The sequence below is a fragment of the Lissotriton vulgaris genome, chromosome 1_1, assembly GCF_964263255.1.
Source record: "Lissotriton vulgaris chromosome 1_1, aLisVul1.2, whole genome shotgun sequence".
Taxonomy (NCBI): Eukaryota; Metazoa; Chordata; class Amphibia; order Caudata; family Salamandridae; genus Lissotriton; species Lissotriton vulgaris.
The window spans coordinates 1,081,517,454-1,081,535,182 of NC_141685.1; the positions used below are offsets into that span (position 1 = coordinate 1,081,517,454).

General features: G+C 45.6%; 1 protein-coding gene across 1 annotated transcript in view; it reads right to left on the reverse strand.

The window, feature by feature from the left end:
* Nucleotides 1–781: 781 nt before the first annotated feature.
* CBX7 (chromobox 7) overlaps nt 782–17,729 on the reverse strand; it is a 55,487-nt gene continuing 38,539 nt past the window's right edge. The window contains exon 6 of the mRNA XM_086963409.1: nt 782–2,605. Within this exon, the coding sequence (XP_086819535.1) occupies nt 2,448–2,605 (158 nt within the window). The 3' untranslated portion in view covers nt 782–2,447. The remainder of the gene's footprint in view (nt 2,606–17,729) is intronic.

The following is a 17,729-nucleotide window of genomic DNA, read 5'->3' on the forward strand; positions in this document are numbered from 1 at the left end:
TTGTGGCACAAAAAAGAAGTGCGCTACTTAACATGATAGCATCCATTGTATCAGTAATCACATATCTACTTTTCCCCCGATACCAAGGGTGGCACTGGGCCACTACTAGCATAAATGGAAGAATTGCCACCAACACAATTTAGCCTTTGTGTCAGTAGGGTCTCGGCGAAAGAAAGCCCTTTACATAATGGATGGCTGTGTCAGAGGAAGACTGCTTAAACACCAAGAGGGCATTGGGTGACTGCTGTGTCAAAGGAAGAGTGCCCCCAACACCGTAGGAGGTACTAGGTCAGGGCTAATGCATATGGAAGAGAACCCCTAACACCAGAAGAGACAGTGGATCACTCCTTGAACATGTGGAATAGTGCTCTCAACACTATGGAGGGCACATGATCAGTACTGGCACAAACTAAAGGATGTCCTACTACTATGATTGGCAGTCCTAGCATCTTCTCTGCCTCACACACCATGCCTCTGCCTTATGTTCAAATTTCAGAGACTTTGTTGGTTCACAGTGTAGTTGACAAAGTACATGTTAGACATTTCCATAACAACAAATATTCATATTATTAAAAAAAAGTCTGGATGCAAAACAAAAACATCCCAAACTGACAAGAGTGAAATAGTAACTCGTTTATCAGAAATGCTGCTGTCCTCCCAAATGAAAAATCTAATTAGTCAAAAATAATCATCTCATTCATATGCCTGGGTACACGGTGATCTTGAAAGTGATGTGCCCTAAATGCCAGTTTGGCCGGAAGCTATAGTTCTTCAGCACTGCGGGTTGAGTACTCTTATCAACATCTATAAAATATCTAATGCCGGAGAGTCTGAGGTGATGGCGAAAAAGGGGGCAGGTAATCATCAAGGGACAGAATACCACAAATGGAGGACAGAGGATAAACTCAGCCTGTATGCAAGGTTAGGAGGGGGTGGTTTTGAAATAGTTTGTCTTCTAAAGATGTTGGGCCGAGGTGCAAAACCTTTCAGAAGACCTATAAAGCAAGGAACATTTTATAGAACAGTTTATTTTATGCAAGAAAGGGTTGCAAGCAGGGAACTTTACACCCACAGTCCTGCACTTTCAAAGGAAACAATGCACCATATATTATATTTAAAAAAAAACAACAAAAAAAACTTTCAGTAAACCAAATCTAGTACTAATGATGCATTCTCCAAACATAATCTTGGTTTCTAACCAAGATTATGTTTGGAGAATGCAGCTCCCTTGAGTAGCTCAGTTTATTTCAAAATGGTCTTCTACATTTACCTTATTTGAAAGGTAACTTCCCTGTTTTAAAGGTCAGATATTCCTTGGAAAATTAAAACAGGAGAATACATATTCGCTGCTGTTGGTCCGATCTACCAGAGAATTTCCAGTAGAGCAGCTCTCTAAATCAGGGGGGACAAGTACATGATACAGCCCAACCCTCTACAGGTGAGAATCAATTATAAACACACACAGGCACACACTTTAAAGTAGAAGTGCACAAGCCAGTATGCAGAATCTCAAGCAATGAACCCCACTAAAAGTACCTCAAATGCTGCCATTTTTCTGCTGAAAATCATTTAGTTTCTCAATAGGTCTATTCTACTTAGAGAATGGAGACTGTAGAATGGAACTGGGTCCAAGGCATTCAGGGTGGAGTGTTCATTCGTGTACTATAACATTTCTAACTTCTACCTGCTTGCAACAGCTTTCAGCTTTGCACCCATGCTTTTCTCCAACTTGAAAAAAATAATAAAAATGGCACGGTAGCCTCTGCCCAGTCCACAATCACCTACTTTGCTTGAAAGGAGGCGAGAGCAGATTTTTACAAAAACCAACAAAAGTTAAAGCCTGCACTCGTACATTCAAATAGTGGCTATTTTTTATGTCAAGAGAGGAAGCCCAGCATCACTGCTTCCTGTCCTGAAGAGGACTACAAATTCCGCCAGAAGAAATAACACTTCATGTCTTCTAGAAGACATTGATCTCTTCTAGCAGTAATATTCCTTCCAATTTCATAGAAGGTCCAATTTCATCCGATAGTGCTCTCGCTACATTTCAAATTGATTCGCTGTGCCCATCTTTTCTGTCACAATTTCCTCTAGTTCCTATCTTCAGGATAAAATCATTTCCGGACAATGACATCACTTCCTAACTTACTGATGACACTGATTCGGTCCCACATGCAGTGACAACACTGTTGGACAGATGATAAATCCCCTCCCACCCCTCCCCCCAGTGACCATACTTCCAGTCCAAAAGTACTACAATCTCTACTACTCTCAATTTCTAACTGATGCCGCAGCAGCAGCATCACTTGTTCGCTCTACGTGCACACACCAATCTCTCCTGTTGTAGTTTACAGATGAATGGGGGTGAACTGGGAGAAGCACTGGATACCTCACGTTGACAAAGGATTCCCGCTTTTTACTAAAAACGAAAAATATAGTTCCTCTTCTTAAATCTCCAAGCTTCTGTCACGAAAGAAGCCTTCAGCTGTCTGAGATTCCTTGAATGTCACGGTGATTGAGTTGGCCGTGATGTCAGTGACTGTGACTTCGCTAGGCGTCAAGAGGGCAGGTTGCCATGGAGGGAGTTTTGTGTTCTCTGAAACATCTGGAAAGAGAAAAACAATTGTTGGAAGACCTGGTCATGCAAATCCTGTGCAGAGGAATCAGCTGTACAAAATAATAATCTACGCAATCAGTGGTGGGAATGATGCGATTTCGATTTGCTATTAGTTAAAGCCCTCAACTGGTCACCCATTTCACTCACTTATTGAGATTGGGCAGAGTGTTCAACTGTCCGCATACGTTACGAAGGATCCAAACACATGGTACTATGCCAAACGTAGGCATAGAGTGAGTTGAAGAGGAGCTTATTATAGACTAACATAGGTGCAGGTACCTTTACCAATCCAAGCCTGATCAAAAACTAGGGTGTCAGTGCAATTGTACCCATGGTGCCAGGGTTACAGTACACCAGGTTGGGTCATTGTACCTATATGGAGCATTGCTGATGTAGGCTGGGTCACTGCAACACGTATTCCAAGAAGAGATTGGCTGTTAAACCCTGTGGGAGGGTGGGGTGCTGTCGTATGCGACATGCCGGGGAAGAGCAGGCTTGTTCCATGCTAGTTTGGGCCACTATCTGTGTGGGGCATGCCAAGTAGGAGTAGATATATACCAGTGGGAGCTTGCTTGGAAGGGGTTGATGGGTTGACTATGCAGGACATGTTGGTCCAAATCTGTGTCCAACATGCACAGGGTGATTAAAGCTCATCGTATGGAGCATGCTTGAGAAACGAGAAACTATTGAGAAAAGAGAAACTACTGTCATTGATTTCCAACCCGACACCTTAGAAAAAGCATGCAATAATTCCCTTCCCTTCTACCCCCATTACCAACATTCCACTCCAAGCAGAAAGAGCAAAGACACTTCTGCCAGCAGAAGGCTACAGCTCACAAAATTAGCAGGTCTACCTCTCTGCTTGTAACTAGGAGTTTGTTTCTTTCCCAGATGCATTTTCACCCTTTTTCTCACCACATAACCACCAGGCAACTTACTCATGTTTCCAGATTCAGTTTTCAGATCCCACTGCTGCCACCAAATGTGAAGATCCACACTCGTTGCCAAGATGAGAGTATGCCCAGAACCAGAGCCCGATTTTGTCTTCCCACTGTCTATTCCCTGGCCACTAATATTTTAAAAGGTTCGAGAAGAAAACCCCTTTCTCACAACTAAGGCTCTCATTCCCCCCCCCCCTTTTACCATCGAGGGATACACAAAAAGTTGCAACCCAAAGGCAGCAGGTTAGTAAGTCCTCCAATTTTACAACTATACCCTGAGATGACGATGTCTTGCAAAGTAGGGTCCACACCCATAAGCATTTCAATTCCACCCTCTGGTACAATAAAAACCCGCTGATGCTTCTTTAGCAGATCAGGGATGTACGGATTTTAAGTTTACCCAAAAGTCTTTGTTGCCAAAACTAAACAGTTATGTTACTGAATGAAATTAATTATGGTGTGAATGCTTCGGTTAGACGAGCGACAGACGAAATATAAAGATGGCCCCAAATTGCATTCTCAATTATAAGAAATAAGTTACATGAAATGGCCACACGATGAAATGCTAAAACGTTGCCCTGCACAGGTAATGTGTGCATAAATCCAATGAACATACTGGCAAAAGAGAAAATTATTCTAAAAAGGGCAGCCTGCATTGGTGGACATGCTCTTAATGATACCAAATTATACCTGCCACCTGGTAATCAAACTACAATTAAAACTGCACCATTTAAGTGTACACTCAGAAAAGCATATATAGATTACTTTTAAAAGGGTTGAAATAATAATAATGATTTAACAGCAGGCATAAAGTGGTCTTTGGTAGGGTGTTATCCGGAGGCTCCAGTTCAGGCGCGCCCATCTTGGCTCCGCGAAACCCTGCACGAGATGTCCTCTCTGTGTGTGGCAGGAAAAATTACCGAGCCAAGGTTAAATTGGCATATGAATGGGTGACGCCAAAACACCTTCTGTTAAGTTACCAAAACAATGTCATTTCCCCACTGGTAACACTGGTGCCATCAAAGAAAAAGATACTTACCTGCAAAAAGAACTAGGTGATGTGAGCATGTTCTGTGTATTCACATGCTTAGAACTACCACAAATATAGGGGAAGGGGATACAGCATCTAATCAAAGAGTCCCCACAGAGAGAGCATTTTCTGCTCATGGAAATTCCTAACAGCCAATATAACATTGTTTCAATGTAAAGTATCTATGTATGTATGTATGTATGTATGTGTGTTCTTAAGTAGTGATTAAATCAGTTAAAGTGACCCCATGACCATCATAGGGCGAAATAGTGACTATTCAAGTGTTTCAGGAGAGGTTAACAGCAGAAATGCAAGGAAAAGCTTCTCAATTCACGGTCTCCAGGACTGACAACTTGATAGCTAAAGCAACACTTGCTAACAGGTACAAACGACATAATTACAGCAATAAAGCTCATCAACTGAAAGAAAATGTTTAACTAGCGTGTAGGAAAGTTTCATTTCTATTAATACCCGGAGGCGAGGATATTCTTTACTTCCTTTGCAGGTTTATTATAGCAGCCTGTCTCTCGTTTTTGTTATAATTTCCAACTGTAAAAGCGAAAAAACGACCAGTTCCACGAACCTCTGGGAATGGCACAATGATAACAGTCCCATTATAAACACATTCGTCCCAACAATATCCAATCAGGCTTGTCCAGGATCGGCAATAGTCCATACTCCATATTGTGACCTCTTTCATCACGCAAATCAAGCCTCAGTACTGCCCTTCTGATCCTATAAACTAAGTCATCAGTATGGATGATTCCAGTACAAAAAGTCGCACCACAAACAACAATTGCAAGAAAACCATTAACAGGGTCTCTGAAGAACCACAAAGCATTATATTATCTCAGAATCTACGTACTTACTAGTGATAGGGTGGGATCCATGAAGATAGCCCTTGCTGTGAGGATAATCCTCACACCTCCGTGTCCTTAATAGAATTAAAACTTTCCTACACGCTAGGAACAATTTTCATTCTATGTAAGGACCAGAAGCTAGGATTATACTAGTTCAAAGCTTGCTCAACATCAAATGAGCCATATTCACCACTGGCTTAAAGTAGAATTTCTTGAAGGTAGACTTCGAGGATTAATCAGCTGCATTCATGATGTCCTCCAAGAACGCTCCAAGTGTAAAAGCCTTAGAAGCCACAGTCACTCTAGCAACTAGGCTCCAAAAGCCACTAGGTCAATACAACTACCTACATCAGCCAACAAACCCATTGGGCAATAGTGGGGGGGGGTGGGGGGGGAGGACACTGCCTTATGTGGTTTCCAAGCCTCTCACTGAGAGGTTTGAACTCCTCAGACATTTCCTCATATGCTTAGAGGCATTGTACCACACAACTTTGGAGAATCCTGAAAAGCTGGATTTGAAATAGTCCTGGTGTTTGACTTTGTCTACCAATGGTTATATTCAGGGATCTAACACCAGAAACCGGTTTGCAGGATATTAGGCATAACTACATTACCAGTTTCAGTGAAAGCTCCTTACGGGATAGGAATCTATTTGGTTGCCAGGACAAGAACAGACTGAGCACTTGGTTGATGTCACAAAAGCACAGAAGACTGTACAAACAGGAAAATGCTTCTTACCAGTATACATCTGTTCTTGGCATGTATAGCTGTAGATTCTCACACTTAGCATTAGATCGCCATCTGGTGTTGGGCTCGGATGCTTTCAGGTGGTTGTTGTCTTGGAAGAAGTCTTTGAAGTCACGAGATAGGTGACTCCTCCCTTGGACAATAGTGCGCATGGGCATCGACTCCATCCTTAGATTGTTTTTCGCCATGATGGGAAATGATGTAGTTAGTAGAAAGAACAAGCATTTGCAATGCAATAGGTCTCGCTTTAGGAAAGTTTGATGTTTTGGTATTGTAAATGATATTTATTTATGTTTTTTAATAGTGAAAATATAGGAATTAATCGTTATGTATTTTACAATGCCAATAGTTTTAATTTTTTTTATGTGACACCTTTTGCAATTGTAATACAATATGCGTTGTTTGTATGTGACTTATATGTATTGATATTACAAATAACAATGTCTTCTAATGAAATGTATGAATTAATTTTTAAATAAAAGTTATTGTAATGTATAATGGTAATTGGTAAAACTTTTGAAAATAACTTGGTGGACTTGTATTTTGCGGGTGGAGTTTGATTACGGTTTTGTTTTGAGTCGGTTTGATGGTGTATTTGGAGGGTGGAGGGTGTGGTTGGAGTTGGAGGGTGGAGTTGGAGGGTGGAGTGCTTCTGAGTTGTGCTGTGGTGGTGCTGATTGATAATGTGGTGAAGCTGAGTGGTGCTGTGGTGGTGCTGACTGATGCTGTGTGGTGGTGCTGACTGATGCTGTGTGGTGCTTCTGAGTTGTGCTGTGGTGGTGCCGATTGATGCAGGGGTTGCGCAGAGTGGTGCTGTGGTGGTGCTGACTGATGCTGTGTGGTGCTTCTGAGTGATGCTGTGGTGGTGCTGACTGATGCTGTGTGGTGCTTCTGAGTTGTGCTGTGGTGGTGCTGTTTGATAATGTGGTGAAGCTGAGTGGTGCTGTGGTGGTGCTGACTGATGCTGTGTGGTGGTGCTGACTGATGCTGTGTGGGGCTGATTGATGCAGGGGTTGCGCAGAGTTGTGCTGTGGTGGTGCTGATTGATGCAGGGGTTGCACAGAGTTGTGCTGTGGTGGTGCTGATTGATGCAGTGGTTGCGCAGAGTTGTGCTGTGGTGGTGCTGATAGATGCAGGGGTTGCGCAGAGTTGTGCTGTGGTGGTGCTGATTGATGCAGGGGTTGCGCAGAGTTGTGCTGTGGTGGTGCTGATTGATGCAGGGGTTGCGCAGAGTTGTGCTGTGGTGGTGCTGATTGATGCAGGGGTGGTGCTGATTGATGCAGGGGTCGCGCCGAGTGATGCAGGGGTCGCGCCGAGTGATAATGTGGTGGTGCTGATTGATGCAGGGGTTGCGCCCAGTGATGCAGGGGTTGCGCCCAGTGATGCAGGGGTTGCGCCCAGTGATGCAGGGGTTGCGCCCAGTGATGCAGGGGTCGCGCCCAGTGATGCAGGGGTCGCGCCCAGTGATGCAGGGGTCGCGCCCAGTGATGCAGGGGTCGCGCCCAGTGATAATGTGGTGGTGCTGATTGATGCAGGGGTTGCAAGGGGGGGGGAACTAGCCTAACGGGCAGAAAGGCACAAAAAGTGAGTCTAACAGAGGGCAGAAAAACAAGGGAAAAAACGAGTCTAATAGGGGCAGAGGGGCACTAAAACAGGTCTAACAGGGGCACAAAAAACGAGCCTAATAGGGGCAGAAAAAACGAGTCTAATAGGGGCAGAAAGGCACAAAAAGCAAGCCTAACAGGGGCAGAAGGGCACAAAAAAGCGAGTCTAACAGAGGCCAAAAGGGCAGAAAAATGGGAAAAACGAGTCTAATAGGGGCAGAAAGGCACAAGAAACGAGCCTAACAGGGGCAGAAAAACCGCAACCGCGAAATGAAAGTAAATAAACGCGGCCGCAAAATGAAAGCCTTTGATGCAGCAGGGGGTGGAGCGGATCCCTTTGAAGTGAAGCTGCTGGCGGCACCACTCTGGGGAAGCAACAGATGGCTGGCTTTGATGTGGTGATGCGAGGCAGGCTGTCAGGCGGATAGAAGCGCGTGCACTGGACACATGCTCTTCTGGAAATCCGCATTTTTGAGAGCTTAGTTTAGCTCTTAGTTTCGCCCCAATAGTCTCGTCCTATTCATTCCTTGCGGAATGGAATAGGACGAAACCCAAAAAAAGATGTCCATGTGTGTATATCTAATTAAGATAGAACTGAAACAGATGCAGGTCCCGGGGAGGCGGGTGGGCGTGTGAGAATCTGCAGCTCTACATGCCAAGAACAGATGCATACTGGTAAGTGGCATTTTCCGTTCGAGGCATATGAGCTGCAGATCTCACACTTAGCATAGACTATACAGCAGTATCTCCTCTAGCGGTGGTCACCTGTATCGGTTGCAGTAGTTTGAAAGAATTTTAAGAACAGCTTGGCCTACAGCAGCTTGCACGTCAACACAATAGTGTTTAGTGAAGGCGTGTGTTGTAGACCATGTTGCTGCTCTACAGATGTCTTCTAGGGGAATGTTCCAATAGAAAGCCATAGAAGCTCCGAGTTTGCACGTGGAGTGCGCTCTGGGAGGAATTGTTAATGTGCTTTTCGCTTTCTGGTAGCATATTTGGATACATTTAACAATCCACCTTGCAATCCTAGCTTTAGAGATGGGATTCCCTTTATGCGTTGGGGAGAAAGCTACAAACAATTGTTTTGCAAAAGGATTTGGTTCGGTCAATGTAATAAAGATTGGCGCTTTTAACATCTAAGGTGTGTAGAGCTCTCTCTGCTACAGAGTCCGGGTTTTGGAAAAACACTGGTAACTCCACTGATTGATTAAGGTGAAATGGAGAGATGACTTTAGGAAGGAATTTTGGGTTTGTTCCGATGACCACTTTGTTATGATGTAATTGTAAGAATGGTTCTTGTATGGTGAAAGCCTGTATCTCGCTTACTCTTCTAAGAGAGGTAATGGCAACAAGGAAAGCTACTTTCCATGTGAGGAACTGTAGTTCGCATTTGTGTAAAGGTTCAAATGGGGGTCCCATGAGCCTGGCAATAACAATATTTACGTTCCACACTGGAGAGGGTGGTAACCTAGGAGGAATGATTCTTTTTAGGCCTTCCATAAAGGTTTTAATTGCATGGACTCTAAATAGTGACAAGTGCCGCTCGTAGCAGTTTTGTTGGGACTTTGGTGCTCTGTGCTCTACCTGCCACTGGACTGTGAGGACCAGCAGCCCCGTTATAGCCCGCAGCTGTGTTCTCTTCCCGCCCCCTATTCTTCTATATTTAGTTGTCCACGTCTACCGCGTCGCGGGGCATGCGAAGCCCGGGACAGTTTGAGCCGTTCGAGAACATTTGAGGATGGGACGGGGCCCTCCTCTAATATCTACACATTAAGGTTAGTGTTCTAACCCTTGGTTGTTTGCCAACTTATTAGCTATCGAAGCCAAACCGTGAGGGTATTCCTGCTATTACAAGTGTTCATTGACATTTGTATACACGCATCAGTAATGGCTCCAAAGGTCGTAAGGGGTGCAAAAACTACAAATGGTGGGTCAATTTTGGGTACTCTTGACCAATTTATTACACGTGCTTCATCAGCTCTAGCGCGTGAAATAGATTTGACAGAAAGGAGACTGTCATTGGACCCCGTCTTCAATAAGAGGTCTTCAATGGGTAGATTGGCCCGGGCGTTGTCCCCTACTTCCCTCCCTGGATCTGCTGTATCTTTATCTGATGGCAACGGGGAAGTCCAAGGGTCTCAATCCTCACAAGCCGCAGTTGGCTTATCTAATCCAACTCCAGGATATAACTGATGCGCAAATTGATTCACCCGGATGTAGTACATTGACTGAGCTTCCCGAGATAGTGTAAAGGCACGATCCACACAAAGCTCAAAATCTGGCCAAACTACAATGGTATCTAAAAGGAAACGTGTGGGTGCCGCCCAAAGGGGCAGGAAAGCTAAAGTCATGAAACCTAATGTTGTTACAGAAAGCACTGGGGTAGCATCGAAATCCAGTTCGGAAGAAGCACATTCTATAGTTGTATCGGCCACCCCAGTATCAAGCCCCAGATTGGAGTCACCAAGTGAATGGAGTCAGGACATCTGGGATAAATTGGAGCAACTATTTTATAGGACATGCATCCCCATCTATAACGGACTGGATAACATCGAAAGCAGACTTCTTAACCTGGAGTCAGTAATGGCCCAGGAACAGGACAAAGGGGACTCCGGGACTGCACTTTTGTCAAAGAGACCGGGTGATTTGATAAATGGGTCCGTTGCTAGTCCTAACCCCCCCGCTCGGATAATAAAGGATACGATTGCCACTAGTCGTTCCACTGTGACCACCATAGCACCCCTATTGCAGCCCTGTGAGAATGGTGCCACAGGAGTCCGGCCCTTGAGTAGAAATTTAGAAAGGGTGGAGGGATTGCTGTCTGTGAACCAGCAGTCAAGTATAAGTAGCATGGTGCCCAACGATCTACCCTCTAATAGCTTACCGTGTATTGATCTACGCCCGGCATCTGTACCATAGGTGGCAAAACTAGTGGGGGTTCCAGCACTGAGATCGGGTCAAAGTGAGAACAATGCGGATCTTAAGAACAAGAGTATACCTTGGCTTAATGCGAACCGGCCACTTCCCCCAATGGTGTCGGCAGAGATTTTATTTTCCAGAAGGGTGGATTGGGTGGGGACTAGGAAAAAGTCTGTTAGGGGCGATTGTGTTATCATTAATTTTAGGGATAGAAGAGCTGCCGAGCATATCTGTGGATGGGCGCAGGTATGCACGGAAACCCAAATTAAATCTCTGCCTCTAACCTATTTTTACCCTGCTAACTATATGGCCCCCGTCCAAGTGTCATCAGTGGGGGGGGGGGGGGGGGGGGGCAGATCCTGGGAATATGGGGGTAACAGCATGAGGAATAGGTATGACGTGTTATCAGGCCTAGAAGATTATGATTGACGTCAGATTACCCACAAACAACTAGGGACCCCAGATGTGCAGCCCGATGTCATCCTTTGCAGGGTCAGGACTACAGTAGTTGTTTGGGAAAACACTGAAAATGGGCCAGCAGACCCCCATCCTGAAAATGTCTCACCACAAGTTGATAAAATAGTCTTAGACCCACTGGACTTTAACTTATCACCCACTGATGGTGTCAGAGGAACAGATCTACCATTAGCTATAGGGGTGAATATGAGCTCAGGGCGGTCTTACACATTGGATAAATGTCCTTTAATAGCGGACCCTTCCCCAAAACACTTTAATAGTATGTTATGATTGTCTTTGAACATTGCGGGTCTAGGTTCCAAATTATCCCTGCCCGAGTGGTCAGATTTTATTGAAGAACATGATATAGGTCTCTTTCAAGAGACATGGGCTGTAGATTACGTGTTTCGACTGGGAAATCTTAATCACCAGGTCCCCGCAGTTAAGAAAGATAAAGGCCGGCTAGTGATGGGGGGGGGGGGGGGGGGGGGGGGGGGGGGTAGGCGAACGCTGGTGATTTGGGTTCGGCAGGCTTTAAACTGCTAAGTATCCCAAACAGCTATATTTAATAATGAGGAGGATGTGCTGGCTCGAGAACTTGTACCAACTAATGACATGCGCCACCTTAAATGGTGTAACATTGAGTATCCGGAATTACTGGTAGCTATAAATAATGATGTTAATAATGTATTTGATGTGCTTAGAACTAGCGAGGACAGTTTGAACTCGCAGTCTCAAATGATAGAGGCACATATTATCCTCTTTGACCGATTGAAGTCATATTTTTGCAAACCAGTTAACACCAGGAAAGTTAAAAACAAGAAACCCCTAGGGTGGTATAACGAGAAATGTCGGCATGCCAGGGCCGGGTTAGGTTCAGCCCTAGGAAACGGGGATCCAGATAGAGTAAGACAGACGTGGGATCATTATAGGAAAGCCGTTAAGGAAGCTAAAAAGCCATGGGACCAGGGCAGATGGCAGGAGCTAAAGGAAGCATGCGAGGCTAGGAATCCAACATTATTTTGGGATAACTATAAATGGGATAGGGGTGGGCGTCCAGACCCCCCGCAGAACAATGTAGTACAGCACCTTTGGGTGGAGCATTTTAAACCTCAGTATGCTTCCCAAGCAGATGAATGGAACATTGAACCGTTCGTACATAAATTTTACAGTAGTGGGGTATTTACTCGAAAGAGGTGGATAGGGAACTAGATACAGTTACACCTGGAAGAGCTCCGGGTACCGATTGTGTCCCTGAGGATGTTTTTTTAAATAATAAAACATCTTGGTACCCCAGTGGAATTTCTTATGGTAATGGCCACCCACGTGGTCCCGCATCTACGGGCCATGTATCAAGAGAGCTGGGAAAAGGGATTCCTACCCGCAGACCAGCGGCTGGCGAGTATTTTTGTTATTTATAAAATGGGCAAACCAGTGGAAGATTGTCGGTCTTATAGACCAATCTCATTGATAAACATGGAGGCTAAAGTCTTGGCGAAGGTTCTGGCCACACGGCCCTTAATATCCGTCGCCTTGTGCTGGCCCGGCGGAAATATTTAAAAGAAGACGCTGCTATCTTATCGCCTCTATGGCCTTGGATTCAACAGATTCGATAGAATGGTCCTATATGTTTGAGGTGTTAGTGAGAGCGGTACTGGGCCCGAAATTCATACGATGGGTGCGATTGCTATACACTGACATCTCCGGTAAGGTTAGAGTGAACAACTTCACGTCCAGACTATTTCCCCTTCGTAGAGGTCCTCAGCAGGGGTGCCCTTTGTCGCCGCTGCTATTTGCATTAACGTAGGAACCCTTAGCAACGTGGATAAGGAAAGACATGATGACTAGAGGTTTGAGATGGTCCGCAGAGTACGAAGATAGAATATCACTCTACGCAGATGATATAGTGTTATACCTCGCATATCCATATGGATCCATTAGGGTGGTCCTAGATATTTTTACTAACTTTGGGAAGTATTCTGGATATGCTATTAACTGGGGCAAATCGATATTGTACATGCTTCACGGACGGACTCCTTGTCTTCCAAGGGACTGTGCACTAGTGGTAGCGGTAGACTGTTTTAAGTACCTGGGGATCTTCGTTACGCCAGATCCGGGACTCTTCTATAAGAGCAACCTAGTGCCCCTGCTTACTCGGTTGCGGGCGGATGTCCAGCATTGGAGATCCCTGCCGCTGTCCCTGGTGGGTCGGGTTGCCCTTTTTAAGATGCTTGCCCTCCCGAGTTTCCTATATGTTCTTCAGAACTATCCGACTAGAGTTTCTGATGCCTATTTTTGGTGCGGTAGAGGGGGAGGTGCGTACACTACTATGGGATGGAAAAGCTCCCAGAATAGTGTTTCAAAAATTAACGAAAGGATGGTATGATGGGGGTATAGCTTTGCCAGATATTCTGTTATATTATTGGGCCTCGCAATTGACAACGGTAAATAATTGGAAATATGCCCCACCTGATGACCCGGCGTGTGCCTTCTATAGGTATCAGATGGACAGAGCAGGCTATCTAGGGGCGCTTTACTCGACGTTACGGAGACAGCCATTTGTGGGCCCCACCCAGCATACACTGCAGATATGGAGGCTCGATAATTCCCGATCGGGCTGGGCACACAGACTTACTACTATGACGCCGCTATGGTTCGCACAAAGGTTGGGTATGCTCTGCCAACACCCCGGGTTTGACGAATGGGATATGATTGGTATTTCAGTGGTGGGGGATCTGATCAAGAAGGGTAGGATTTTGCGGCTTGAAGAGCTACAGAATGCTTATCAACTGGCACCCAGTGAAGCCTTCCGATATCTGCAAGTCAGACACGCATTGATGCTGGCGTTTCTTGATTGTGCAAATATACCAGAATACTCTCCCCTAGAGGATCGTCTACTAGGTGGACAATTACATACTAAGGCAATCTCCCTCACCTATAGGAAGCTCAGCAATCACATGCCTGATTCCTTTACACAGCTTAAGGAGAAATGGGAAAAGGATCTAGGGGTTGAGGAGGAGGATTGGAGACGAGCGCTAGTGTCTCCCAGAGAGGCTGCCATTACACTTAGATACCGACTCATACAGCTCCGTATCCTACACGGTTCATACTTGACTGGGATTACTCTGGCAAAGATTGGGTCAAAGCCAGACGATCTATGTTTCAAGGGGTGTGGGCAATCAGCTAGCTTTTATCATATGGTCTGGGAATGCCCGATGGTGCAGAATCGTTGGGACAGAGTAGCTACAAACCTGCGGTCAGCCCTAACTAAGAAAATTACCCCGACGTCACGATTATGCCTACTGAACATATGGGAGGCCACAGATCTTACTGCAACTGAGCAGCAGTTTGCAATGCTGGGCTTTACCCTTTTTAAAAGAGAAATTGCTAGAGGATGGGAATGTGTCCGACCGCCAGGAGTGGCAGTGTGGATGAGGGGACTGGAAAAATGCATGGCTGCTGAAAAGGAAGTGTTTATTGTCCGTGGGTGTCCGAAGAAATGGGCTAGAAAATGGGCAAAGTGGAACATGTACAGAGGAGACATATGTGTGTCCCCAGTGGTAGAATTAGAAATACGAAGGAATAGGGGTGAAGAGAGGGAAACGTAAAATAGGCGTTGTTTGAAACTATTGCGCGTAGTGATGATATATATGATGGGGATGTGGCAATAATTTGTGTAATATTGTAGGAGATCTGTTCTTTATGCAATAAACATATTCCCCCCCCCCCCCCAAAAGATCATGGGGAGGTTGACTTTATATAAATGTAAATGTCAAGGTATTTGTAGAACGCACTGTCACCAAGCGGTTTCCTGGCGCTATTACTCATACCGCTGTGGAACCCCTCCTGGCTTTCCCTGTGAAGTGCCCACTCCTGGGCACCCCCAGGGTGAAACCAGAAATCCTAGCGCTGTTGGGGCCGGTGTGGAGGTTAAGCAAGCTATTGCCCAGAGTTGCAGCGTGGGGCCCATGATTAGAATAGGCACCGAGGTGAGAATTATCAGGTCCGAGGAAATTGAGCCCAAGACCTGCCGAGGCGGGAATTGAACCCTGGTCCCAGGCCAGAAATCTGCATCAGGGTCTGCCGCTCTAACCATTGAGCCACACTCCTCCACCAGTCCAGTCCTGGATGGAGGAAAATCAAATTTTGACTCCACTGCAGGCTGGCTTTCGACCCCTTACAAGCACAATAGACCAGGTCTTTCGTTTTATTACCATTTTCTGGAAGATAGTAGTTCTGGGGAAAGGGGCATTGTATGCCGTATTTGTTGATTTGAAGGAAGCCTTCGATTTGGTACCGCATAGTAAGCGGTGGTGTGTCCTGAGGGAGATGGGGATGGCCCCGGAGCGGTTGTCATTGATCGTCCGCCTACATGAGGACAATTATGCCTGGGTCCGGTGGGGGTCTAGGGGTGAGGTTACTGAGTCTTTCCCTGTTGACAGGGGAGTGCGACAGGGTTTTGTTTTAGCACCTACTCTGTTCTCACTCTTCGTCAATGGGGTGGCTGATTACCTCTCCCTGGCTCCTACCGAGGCCCCAGTGTTGGCGGGTGATCATATTCCTATCCTCATGTTTGTGGACGACACTTTAATTATCTCCAAGACACCCAGTGGGCTGCAAAGGGCCCTACATCGGTTTGAACATTTTTGCAGCATTTGGGGTTTAGAAATTAATACGGCGAAGACCAAGTTCATATCCTTCAACGAACATAGATCATTCCGGGGTAAAGTTTATATGAATAAAGCTCCCTTGGAACAGGTCAATGCCTTCACCTATTTGGGTGTAACCCTACAGAAGGACATTGGTTGGAAAAGCCAACTTGATTTGGCTGTTTTAAAACACAAGCAACAGGCAGGGGTTCTTACAGCCAAATTTAAATCTTCTTATACTAAACCAATCAGCCCGGTGCTGGAGATATATTGCATGAAGGTATTAAGCTCCGCCCTTTATGGAGCCGAGCTATGGGGGTTTGTAAACGTAAATCAACTATCTGTAGCAGAGAACTTTCCTTGGATTCTCCAATCCAAATCTCCCTGTTTCCGCCTCTTCTCAGTCCGGATCAACTTCCACACCGGCTGGTGTTGAAGGGTCCCCTAGGTCTGATGTTTTTGCGGATTACAGGGGACATGATCGGACCCGGACATTTCCAAACAGGCTGAGGAGCTCTTATCCAGAGCATGGACGGATAGTATCATGAAGAGCTCCAGGCTGGCTTGGACTAGATGGACACGTTTGAGTATGGATCCCGTAGTCGCAAACATAGTTCAGATCCTCAATTTCTTGGCAACTGAAGGTTTGGCCTGTCAATCTATAAACACTTTTTGTTCTGCTATTTGGGCGGGTCACATCCCAGTGGTGGGATCCACGGTGGGGAAACACCGTGTTCGAGGCATATGAGCTGCAGATCTCACTCTTAACATTAGATCGCCATCTGGTGTTGGGCTCGGATGCTTGCAGGTTGTTGTTGTCTTGGAAAAAGTCTTTGTAGTCACTAGATAGGTGACTCCTTCCTTGGACAATAGTGCGCATGGGCATCAACTCCATCCTTAGATTCTTTTTTTCCTCCATTGGGTTCGAATGCAACTTTTGCTCTCCGGTTCGAAATCTATATTTCTAACTACTTCAAGGCAAAAAACTTCCAAGCACACGTACCAATCCCACCGGCACCAAAACAAGTCTCGGCTCCGAAATCTGTTCTGACGCCTTCCACATTGTGACCAATTCCAAATACATATCCTTCAAAATCTTTTTTGAGGGAAAATCGACATTGGAGGGGTCATTCCACAGTTCACACATACCCATCTTCAATAGGAACAGTCTAATCTCCTTCAACCAGGTTATCTTATGAAAGGAGTCTGCATCCATTATATCTTTAAGACCTTTAGCATATTGCGATAGTTCTTCTGTACACCAGTCTTCGCTTGTACAATAAAGGGCGAAGTTTCGCAAGGTCTTCTACTGCTTTCCTACCTAAATCTAACAGGAGTGGCCGCATAGGTGTACTTTGCGGGTCTCCGGTGACCCTGCGTAAAAAAGAATTTCAGAAGAACCGGAAATTGTACTTGAGACCTCCAAGTCGGCATGATCATCACTGCATCTACTTGCGGTCTCCGGATCTATGCAGAAGCCAGAGTGATCATTGCGAACTGGGGAAATGCTTAACCTTACTCTGGGGCATAATCCTAAATGAAGGCATCTGTTGGTGCCGCTGGCGGGTTTGGCCTCAAACTGAAGAACCTGGGTAGTTGGTGGCCCAACTGAGGTGCAAACTGAACCACCGAAAAGGGACCCCATCTTTCGTGGAGGTTGGCAAACACCTCTGGGCGGAGCTTCCACAGGATGGGGTCCCATAAACGACAGGAGTGCCAGTCCGCCACCTGACTCGCCTGGTATTGAAGGTACTAAGCCGCCACAGAGACCTGATGTTCCAGACAGTACTGCCAAAAATGAGTTGCCATGTCGGAGAGGACCTTGGACCGCTTGCACTCCAGATGGCTGATGTATCGTCGACTGCTGAGATGCTGTTTATATTCAGAAGAAAACGATTAACTTCTG